We start from the raw sequence: 11351 nt of genomic DNA, 5'->3' as shown, positions 1-11351 counted from the left end.
TATACTAAGCTTGCAGCAGATGCAACAACGTGGCTGGAGTGTCAGGACTCATACAGTGGAGGTAGGCTGCAGAAGATTTGTGAGTGTCACAAATGCATCGTGGAGCCGTCGAACACTGTCCAAAGTCTCTGAGAAATCCAGCGGGTTGCTCTAGAGGTGGGACCCCACCTGGGCCCCAGGTCTCACTGATGAACTCTCAGGAGTTGTACTGGGGTCATTAGTGAAACAGTGCAAAGAGGGTGGACGAGGAGAAAAAAAGGATGGTACCAACTTGATAACCCTGAAGATGCCATCACCATCCCTCCAGAAGCCGGTTAAAGCATTCTCAAGTGTGTGCAAACATTACAGGGATTATAAGAATTAACCTATGATATGCATAAATGTACCTGCACTTTATTACACACAAAATTACAGGTGCCTTTTGGATATACCGTAACAATTTTAGTGTTGTGATCATGCTTTGTAGCCATTTTATCTTTCATGATCTCAGTCTCAAACAACAAGGATAAAATTTGGTTTCTCATAAGAAGATATGTACCAAAAATGAAATTAAAAAAAATTAAAAATTAAAATAAAATAAAAATAAACAACAAGCGTGAAGAAGTTTAAGATTTAATTACCAAAAATTCTACCAAAAATTCGCATTGCATTTCAATGTGTTACTGTATCTACCTAACTTTACAATGATTAGATGTCTGTTTAATACAAAGAAAAGCATTATTAGAAAACCTGTTAAAATATAAGGAGCCATTATTATAACGTTTGTAGAATTAAAAAAAAAAAAAAAAAAAGTCCAGCACTATAATTTGATTTTATCCGTGTCTGATGTTACTATCAGCATGGAAAGACAAAAGTTATTTTTCATCTTTATAGGAGAGGTTTGTGGTCACAATTCTCTTACAAATAAAGCTCCAAAATAGCACATCAGTTCCAGCATATAGGACAATGGATAATGAGAAATATTAGAGATTAAAGTGTGAATTAAAGGCAAAAAAAAAAGGTTTATGGCATTGTCGACATGGTTTTAAACAATCGTTGAAGGAAATACGGGAGCGATGATGATTATTTGTGGAGGTAGGCATCTAGCCACAGCTCACCAGACTTCTTCAAAGATCTGAAGTGGACATGAATAAAATCTCAGTGTTAGAATGACCTGAAATGCCAAACAGGTATCTGATTTCATATCATCTCAAAGAATCTGAAACTAATTTTGACCATTATTTTTTGGTTTACTAAGAAACTGGAATATTTTAGTGTGTGTATTAAATCAGTGTGCATATATAAATAAACTGCAGTGGTAAATGAACTACCTGACAATGTCGCACCAGGATTGCCACAGGCCTTTGACCTGATACTCAATCCCATACTTCTCGCAAAGTTCTCGTACTAGAGGAGCCGCTCGGCTATAGTTATGGCGAGGCATCATGGGAAAGAGACTGGTGGAGGGTAAAAAAAGAACAGACATCATATAAGAACACCATACGCAGGCGTGTTCCTAATATTCATTCACCTATAAAACATAAACCCAGACAAAAACAATACTAGTCCACTTACTGGTGCTCGATCTGGAAGTTCAGATGGCCGCTGAACCAGTCATTGAACGCTGAATGCTCAATATTACAGGTAGCTCTCAACTAAACAAAAAGACACAAAAGCACATTTAAATCCTAAAGAAAAAAAATGCTTCAACATACTTTTCTACTACACATACCTTAAAAAAAAAAAAAAAAAAAAAAGGGGTTATTTAAAAGAGTGTAAACAATAATACACTGAATACCAGGGGAAAGTACCTATCTTGTCTTTAACAAAAAGAAAACAAACAATAGGTCTGTAATAGTGGTATTGTACTATATTACATTATAATACTGGTACTAATACTGTAAGATATTATAATCTTTAGGACATCCTGATTGAGTTCATGAAGTAATGGTAGAGAGAGAGAGAGAGAGAGAGAGAGAGAGAGAGAGAGAGAGAGAGAGAGAGCAATGTTCTCATCTGCTTTTTTAATAAAGGTTGCTGTATTCTGCAAAATCATAACAACCATTCTTTCTTCAGAACTGTAAATAATTATAGACCTGTATAAGGACACACTTGCTGTAGCATATGCACACTTGGCTAACAGCACACGGTGTTATACAAACAGTTCTGCAAAAGCTTGAGTTGCTCATTGATTAGGAGCTAGTGATCCTAGACGCTGCGCCAAAGATGTACCTGCATGCTGAGCCAGTCATCATGTTTTTCATAGTCAACGTCCATGGGAATATGGTTCATCTGGGTCACCCACACAAACCAGTGACTCTCTAGAAACCTGGAGATCACACCAGTAACACAGAGTACATTGCATTTTTTTTTCTGTCATGTGTATGATTGCGAATATACACTGAATACTAATATGCTGTCTAAAATAAGGGGTACTTAGAAGTCTGATGAAGTCTTACCTTACAACAGTCATAAGCACAAAAGATCCCAGAACTCCATAATAGGGAACGTAACACGTGAGGTAACGTGCGTAGTAGGACAGATACCATGCAAAATCCTCAAGAAAAAAAAAAAGAAAGATAATAACTAAAAAGTAGGTCTTTATATCAGCAAGAGGTAGTTATTCTGTATGTTTGGATATAATGCATAGTAAAAGGTGTTGTCATGGCAACTTACCACCCAATCCCGTTGCATATACATAGTTTGCAAAATGTGGAGGTTAAAGTACAGTGGTATGAGCAGGGGAGGGCCAACTGGGTAAGAGAGAGAGAGAGAGAGAGAGAGAGAGAGAGAGAAAGTAGCAAGGTGTGGGTGGTTTAAATGATAAACTTAAAGCTACAGCATTATTCCGAACAATCTATGCATTTATACTGGTCAACAAAATATCAATGAATGACATACTCAAAAAGAAGTACTGGTGCTGATGGTTATAGGGCATGTTCTTCAACTTTTTAACCCCATACTGTGACGAAGAAGGATGAGAAGAAATATAGACAGACAGAACATTTACAAAAAAAATTAAATATGAAGTGTAAAATCTATGAAGGTGTAAAGGCTAATTAATTACTGTACAGACATGTATGCCCCTGGTAAGAATTCGTTTAGTTTACCTCAACAGGCAGGACGTTTCCCAGGACCAGTATGTTCAGCATGTTGATGTCAGGGTCCTTAGTGACCACATTGGGCTTAGCATGGTGCTGAAAATGGCGATGATTCCACCAATTTGCAGAAGCCCCCTATATATTCATAAACACACACACACACACACAGTTTGGAACTCTGCTGGGAAAAGTCATACATCTTGGATGTTTTAGACAGGTATGTTTTAATATACACCAATAAGTCAACGCATTGTGACCACCTCACAGATGAAGCGAATAACATTGATTATTTCATAACAACAGAGCATATAACGGTGTAAGATATATTAGACGGTAAGTGAATGGTCAGTTCTCGTAGTCAGTGTGTTAGATACGGGAGAAATGGGCAGGCGCGAACACCACAGCAACCGTGAAAGGCGCCAAAAACGTGACGGCCAGACGACTAGCGCCAGACTATGCGTGAGGATGACGAGGGCTGTGCTGTCATGTCACAGAAATGTTTAACGATGGTTACAGAAGGAATGCGTCACAACACAGAGTGCATCGCATCCTGATGTTTATGGGGCAGACTTGGTCAGACTGCCCATGCTAACCCTGTTCACTGTCGAATGCGCCTACAATAGTTACATGGAGTCTGATCCGTGCAGCTCCACCTCATAATTTATAGGACTTAAAGGATCAGTCTTGGTGCCAGGTACCACAGGGCACCTTCAGAGGTCTTGTAGAGTCCATGCCTCGGCAGGTCGGAGTTGTTTCGGCAGGACCAACGGCATATTAGGCAGATAATGATAAAGGCTTTGACTCATCGGAGTATATCTATATGGTAAATAATAGTTGTATGCATCTTGATCTGGTACCTTCAGGTGTCCAATGACAAATTTGTGCAATACGTGATCCCAGGTGGAATTTTTAAAGACTGACAGGTGTCCAAAGTCATGTTGAAGCCAGCCAGCCTGAGCCTGCATGGCAAAGGAGAGAAAGCACACATCAACATCTGGTCTCAAAACCACTTTTCCTTTATTTTTCTCCCCAGTTCTCCAACTTACAAATTCTCTAGTGACCCGTACTTAATTAATTTTATGGCATTTTTAGTTGGCTTAATTAAACTGCTTATGTGAACTTCTTATTTTGAGTTGTGGTGACAACCCTATAACACTGGATGAAATAAATAGCTGTGTCAGTTAAATGTATTATACGCTCTATTAGCTACTGTCAGTTTGTTTAGTTCACCGAACTATTACACCTTTATCAGAAAGTTCACTGAGCTGTAAATTTTACACTGTGCTAGATAATAAAAGCACATTATATAGCATGTAAGAGAGAGAGAGAGAGAGAGAGAGAGAGAGAGAGAGACAAGAAGAGAGAGAGAGGGAGAGAGAGAGAGACAAGGAGAGAGAGAGGGAGAGAGAGACAAGAAGAGAGAGACAAGGAGGGAGAGAGAGAGACAAGGTGAGAGGGAGAGAGGGAGAAAGAGAGAGATGGGTGAAGAGAGAGAGAGGGAGAGAAAGAGGGTGAGAGCAAGAGAGAGAGACAAGGAGAGAGGGAGAGAGAGAGAGACAAGGAGAGAGAGAGACAGAGAGAGAGAGAGAGAGACAAGGAGGGAGCGAGAGAGAGAGAGACATGGAGAGAGAGAGACAAGGTGAGAGGGAGAGAGAGAGGGAGAAAGAGAGACAGGGAGGGACAGAGAGAGGGAGAGAGCAAGAGAGAGAGAGACAAGAAGAGAGGGAGAGAGAGACAGGGAGAGAGAGAGAGAAACAGAGAGAGAGAGAGACAAGGAGAGAGAGGGAGAGAGAGGGAGAGAGAGAGAGAGAGACAGGGAGAGAGAGAGAAACAGAGGGAGAGAGAGACAAGGAGGGAGAGGGAGAGAGAGGGAGAGAGAGAGAGAAACAGAGAGAGAGAGAGACAAGGAGGGAGAGGGAGAGAGAGAGAGAGAGAGAGAGAGAGAGAGAGAGAGAGAGAGAGAAACAGGGCATATAATGAATAATAAATGACTCCCTTACTTGCAGTAACTACTACATAAACATTATGAATGTTACATTTAACCTTGGGATATGTCACAACTAACTGGTGACAATGTTAACGTTTCACTCCATGTGTTTAAGACAAAACCGTCTCAATGTCTGTTGGTGATATAGAGAGAACAGCTAGAACACTTAATATCAGCCACATGCAGCTATTTTATATTACAGTTCAAATGCTTTAGGTCAAAGGGCTCTGAGACAGGAATGTAAAATAAATAAATAAATAAATAAATAAATAAATACATGTTGCAGTCATTCACGGGGTCTCCTATGTACTAGAACATGTTTACCATGAGCACCATCCTGGTGACTATGTTAAAAATTAAGCCATCCTACCTGTGCAGTGGCCAGTAGGACAGTTATTAGAATTGTAATACTCCAGCCATTGCCAAACGTCCAAAGGAGTGCTAAAGACAGGGCCTCCAAGAGCAGAATGTGTCCAAGATACAGGATAAAAAACAGCGGACTGGTGCGGAACGTGCCCTGTGCCTCCAATTTCTTCCGCAAGGCCCGGAAATCTTCCACTAAAGCAGCCTGAGATAGATGAGACAAGAGACACGGCAACAGGAATTAATGAATGGAGAATGATTAATACAGTCATAATTATACATTTGTAATAATTAACAGTATACTTAATAATTATATATTACTGCGAAGTATGCGAAATATACTATCCTAAGATTTCGTAAGTGTATGTATGTAACTATAGTTCTACAACTGACTGGAGGTCCTCCAAGACTCGGGGAGTGTGTGGAATTTTCCCGTTCACTTGTTTCCTTGCAGATTACAAATAGAAAAAAAAAAAATATCTGAAAATACTGTGGGTCTGTACTATTCAACTGCCTGTTTTTCTTAGTAGTGGCTGAACTTGAAAACCCCAGTATTTGGCAGGGTTCCATGGTCACAGTCACCAGATGATGACGTTTACTTTAGAACTCAGCAAGGAAGCCACCACTTTGGTCCAGAATGATCGAAAGTTTAACTTTCTTTATATCTAAGAAACCAAACAGTGCGTGATAAAGTGATCAAGGAAAAAACAAAATCATTAAAATCATTCAATCCAGTTATATTGAAGTAAAATATCTCATTGTAACCTGTTTGATAGGTGGGAAGAACTATTGGTTAATCTTAAATTGCAGTGGAATGAAAGAATGTAACCTCAGTCGGGCAAACTGGGGCAAAATGTACTGCCACTGACAAGCAACAGGTGGCAGTAGGTACAGAGATTTATTTTTTTTGTCCCAAAGTAACCTTGGCCATAGTCACACGCATTTTAAACCGTAATAGCCAATCGCTGGCCATGCCCGAACCAAGCCAAAAACCTCACCTCATGCCACCACAATAACTGCCTTCATTATGTTCATGCCAAACAACAGGCCAGATACAGATTGTAAGGCTTTACAGCTTTAGACAAACAGTTAAATTCCTCATTGAGTATTTCCTAGTGCAAGCTGGCCTGACAGTACGTCTGTAAGGCCAAGCAAAGAAATGTCACTGTTTCAGCTTTGTCTCGAAAATGTTCCAGCATGTGGATGTTATGGCAGTTATTATGATCTAGCCAGTCTGTCCAAAATGTGGATAGGTGCCTACTTAGAACCTTTTTCTGCTTGTTAACCAATTCTTTTTGGGAATGTTTTTCATTAAACAATCATGGCAAGTGGTAACATTCCTTTAAAATACATCTGAAATTCAAGTTCTCATTCATCTGCATTTTATTATGATGATGATGATGATGGTGATTATTATTATTATTATTATATTCACAATTTAATAAATTTCCGACCCACTAGACAGCTCACCTGATTAAATGACAGGAGGGGGAAGGTTAATAAAAGTTAACACATGTTTACTCTGTGTATACATGGTGTGTATACATGGGAAGACAGACGCCGGCAGTTGGCTAGTGTTTTATTTTATTTTATTCATGTTATGTTTAGTAGTTTACTACTTGTACTGTGGTTCAGTCTTGACTGCTATCAGTGGGGTGTCTTTATGTCTGTCAATCTATATCTATTAAGCTGTGCAAAAAAAATACATTATAACAAACATTTTTTTCTTTCTTTATTCATAGGCGAGATAAATAGGTTCAGAGGTCGGTATGTACTTGAAGTCTATGTCGATGCAATAATGTACTAGTCTTGCATATACAGTATATACTAGTATAAAGAAATGGTTCAGATTTGTAATTTCTACCGACCACTTGTATCCTATCAAGTAGTCAAGTAGTACCCTTTATCTTAAGTTGGACCTTTTATATACAGGTTAGTTATGGCTGAGTTTATCCAGAGTGATAAACATTAGGAAGACTAAACTAATTAGTTTAGGAATTGGGGATTTGAGCTCATTCAGCTACAAGAGCATTAGTGAGGTCAGGCCGTGATGTCAGGTGAGGAGGCCTGGTGCTCAGTCGGCGTTCCAGTTCATCCCAAAGGTGTTCAGTGGGGTTGAAAGTCAGGACTGTGAACAGGACACTCTTCCACTCCAGCCTTGGCACAACATGCACCTTGATTTTGCACAGGCACTTTGTCATGCTGGATCAGGTTTGGATCTCTTAGTTCCAGTAAAGAGAAATTGTAATGCTAACACATACAAAGACATTCTATACCTTTGTGAGCTTCCAACTTTGTGGCAACAGTTTGTGGAAGAACCGCATACGGGTGTGATGGTAAGGTGTCCACATACTTTTGGACATACAGTGTTGTTATTTTTATCAGCTTTATTAAAATGATTAAATGATTATTGATAGACTTTGGATCATGTGACTGTCTATCGTGCCATCTCAACTGAATTGATACCAGATATCATTAAGCACAGAAAGTAAAGTCCCTCTTAGTTGATGGCCATTTCTATATAATGTCTGTAATTTAAACACATTTGTGTGGTGTGTAGTTGCAGCCATACGTTTTTGCCGTGGTCTTCACTGGGCTCTGACGGCTCCAACTCTCCCAGCAGCAGCGGCTTCATGTACTTCCGCACGAATCGCAGATCCGGATGGAAGGCCATAAATGCATCCTGCAGAAAGCTGTACTTTCACTCAGGTGTCCACAAAAGTGCAACAATACGTATCTTTATTTATTTTATTTTTTTCTTACTAAATACTACAGTGTGCCTATCGATATCTCCAGTGATGAAGAAAAAAAAACGTGTTTTAATGGCCAAACAAACGTAGCAGTGTTAATTAAACAGTGAGGATACAATGCATACATTGTCTAAAAAGTTCAGTTAAAGCATAATTCTAACGAATGTCTGATGAGGTGACTAGTTACCGTTGCATCCTCTCCGGCATAGTGCCCGAGAACTCTGCGTCCTCCGGGGTGCCTCTTCGTCCACTCAGTCACATTGTACACTTTTCTGTCGATCACCAGCCACTGATCACCCCTGCGATTGTGTTTCTGCACTTCTTCCCAGGTGTACTGCGTGTGTGATCCGCTCTCTGCTGACCCCAGCTGCTCATCTCGGTGTCCTCCACCACCCATCTCTCTGTTAGCAATCAGTCAACATGGCTTGGTCAGGAAAGTGCAAAGGCACTGGAGTTAGGTACCATCCCCCAAACAGACAAATAGATAGATAGATAGATAGATAGATAGATAGATAGATAGATAGATAGATAGATAGATAGATAGACTAACTGACTGATTGACAGATAGATGGATAGATAGATAGATAGATAGATAGATAGATAGATAGATAGATATATAGACTAACTGACTGATTGACAGATAGATGGATAGATAGATAGATAGATAGATAGATAGATAGATAGATAGATAGATAGATAGATAGATAGATAGATAGATAGATAGATAGACTGCAAAAGTTAGTTCATTTAACTCAAAACATTTGAGGAAACTAAAATTTTTAAAGTTGAAGAATCAATTTCTTTAAGCCAAATACACTTAAATATAACAAAAATGTAACTCAAACTTGTTAAATTTAAGTGTATTTGGCCTAAAGAAATTGATTTATTATTTTAAAAATTTTGAGGTAATTAGTTTCCTCAAATTTTTTGAGTTAAATGAAATTATCTGGATTTACAGTGTAGATAGATAGATAGATAGATAGATAGATAGATAGATAGAAACAGGTTCATCCCTCCATCGCAGTGTTCTTTGCTGCTGGTGTAGGGGTACCCGATTTAAAGCTTAACCCAATGTAATAAAACACAACCTAGTTATAAAGCCTTTTCGTATCAACTAATCAATCTCATGGCTGCGCACAACACCTGTCTTGAAAATCGGCACGCATACAAACCTGACTCCTGCAGAATAATAAAACATAATTAGGAAATATTGTTCTAACAACAAGTGTTGAAAATGCAATTGATACAATTTAGTAGTTTTTTTCAGCATACACCACCACCCATACAAACAAAGGGCATATTGAGATTACTGGACAGGATTGCTGGAAAGATTGTAGTGGGGGGTGGGGGGTGGGGGGGTGTTACTCCTGCCTGGTTTTCCATGATTTGAAAAAGACATGCATATGTATTCCTAATGATTGTGCATTTTTTATTAAGAAACCAATGAAACTAAATTTTATCAACTGATGACTAGTTTATAGAGCTGTCTGGACATGATGTTACTTAGTCTGCTCATATAAATACACACAAAATAATATTTACTGGTTTCTATCTCAGAAGTTTCCACTGAAAACAGTTATTTCATACAATAAGGAGAAAAGCACCTGTTCTGAGGAGGCCGAGAGAGTTAGTTGTGATAAGTTTATAATACATTCCAGATCAATAAATATAAATAAATGCATTTTGATTAATATCCTGTACATTCTTGAAGAAATATACAATAGAATAAAATGTCTTACTACAGTCGCAGTGAAGGCATTGAGATCTGTACTCACTCGTTAGGGTTTTACTTCTTTGCCTGTGGTGGTGATGTGCATGTGTGTGTGCTCGGTGCTCGGTGATGAGTGTGTGTATTCGGTGTTATCAGTGTTATCCCCCGGTGCGCCGCTGCTCTTTCATACCGGCTCTCATCACTGCTCCTCTCCTGAGTTCCACACAGATCGTTCGAGCGCTTCTGCTCCAATCCGCGCACGCGCCCTGCAGCCTGCTGACCAATCAGCGCGCACTGTGCTTCCTGAGTCTACCGAGTTTACTCTAGCGCGCGCGCTCTCTCTCTTTCTCTCTCTCTCTTTCTTTCTTTCTTTCTTTCTCTCTCTCTCTCTCTCTCTCTCTCTCTCTCTCTCTCTGTCTTTTTTCTCTGTTTCTCTCTTTCTTTCTCTCTCTCCTTTCTCCCCCCCTCTCTCGCTCTCTCTTTTAAAGGACTGTTAAAAGTCTCCCTCTCTCTCTCTCTCTCTCTCTCTCTCTCTCTCTCAGTATGAGTGTTAGAAAGTGTCTGTTACATAAAATAAGATATTTGAGTATTCGTGGTTTCATCAGTTGTTTTTTCCTTTGATTGCAAAGTGTCCCATGAGAATCCTTTCACATTATGGAAAATTTAAATATGTATGTATGTGTGATTTATTTATTTATTTATTTATCTAAAACAGATCACACACTCAAGCAAAATGTGAATGCAAAAAGATGCCATAGCTTGCTATAAAACAGGTTATTCTTCAATTCAGTTCAATTAAATTTGATCTGTATAGTGCGTTTAACAATGGACGTTGTCTCAAAGCAGCTTTACAGAAACATATAAACACAGGAGACAGATTTTAAGTGTGTGAATTTATCCCTATTGAGCGAGCCGGTGGTGAGAGAAAACTCCCTAAGATGATATGAGGAAGAAACCTTGAGAGGAACCGGACTCAGAAGGGAACCCGTCCTCATCTGGGTCACAACAGATAGTGTGAAAGTTAAAGAAAGTTCATTATGGTGTTTATATGAAGTCTGTTTGTTGAACTAGTCCACTGTTCACTAAAAGAGACCTGAGTGCAAAACTGCATGTGGTAATTGCAGTCCTAACACCATGCAGCAACCGTAGTCCCAGCAACCACAGCGAGAATATCCATGTGGAATTCGAGGTCCAAAACCATTTCCATGGCACTTCAAGTGGCACCGTCCTCAGCAATATCCAGGCTGCACTCCTCAGAGGTAGGACATCAGGATGGATCAGGCAGGTCCGGAGAGTAGAAAGGGTCAGGATCACTAGCATCTCCATAATATCATAATGTGGCTCCATAATGTGACTCGACAGAAGGAGAGAGGGAGAGGGAGGTAAAGAGAGGAGTTTGTTAGGTATGCTTACTACCCCGTAATGGATAAGACTGTTTACTTTGCATAGAAAAAGGTTTA

General features: G+C 39.5%; 1 protein-coding gene across 1 annotated transcript in view; it reads right to left on the bottom strand.

Moving 5' to 3' along the window:
- fads2 (fatty acid desaturase 2) overlaps positions 1 to 10115 on the bottom strand; it is a 10791-nt gene extending 676 nt beyond the window's left edge. The window contains exons 1-13 of the mRNA XM_017485698.3: positions 9956 to 10115; positions 8368 to 8581; positions 8003 to 8113; positions 5438 to 5635; positions 3938 to 4039; positions 3090 to 3215; positions 2881 to 2941; positions 2656 to 2732; positions 2439 to 2536; positions 2212 to 2308; positions 1555 to 1634; positions 1311 to 1436; positions 1 to 1114 (exon numbers count right to left, since the gene is read on the bottom strand). The exon at positions 1 to 1114 is cut by the window's left edge and continues 676 nt beyond it. Of these exons, the coding sequence (XP_017341187.1) occupies positions 1063 to 1114; positions 1311 to 1436; positions 1555 to 1634; positions 2212 to 2308; positions 2439 to 2536; positions 2656 to 2732; positions 2881 to 2941; positions 3090 to 3215; positions 3938 to 4039; positions 5438 to 5635; positions 8003 to 8113; positions 8368 to 8577 (1338 nt within the window). The 5' untranslated portion in view covers positions 8578 to 8581; positions 9956 to 10115 and the 3' untranslated portion in view covers positions 1 to 1062. The remainder of the gene's footprint in view (positions 1115 to 1310; positions 1437 to 1554; positions 1635 to 2211; positions 2309 to 2438; positions 2537 to 2655; positions 2733 to 2880; positions 2942 to 3089; positions 3216 to 3937; positions 4040 to 5437; positions 5636 to 8002; positions 8114 to 8367; positions 8582 to 9955) is intronic.
- Between the last annotated feature and the right edge of the window lie 1236 nt (positions 10116 to 11351).

Source organism: Ictalurus punctatus, chromosome 14 (assembly GCF_001660625.3).
Source record: "Ictalurus punctatus breed USDA103 chromosome 14, Coco_2.0, whole genome shotgun sequence".
NCBI lineage: Eukaryota > Metazoa > Chordata > Actinopteri > Siluriformes > Ictaluridae > Ictalurus > Ictalurus punctatus.
This window is presented reverse-complemented; position numbering and strand designations above follow the sequence as displayed.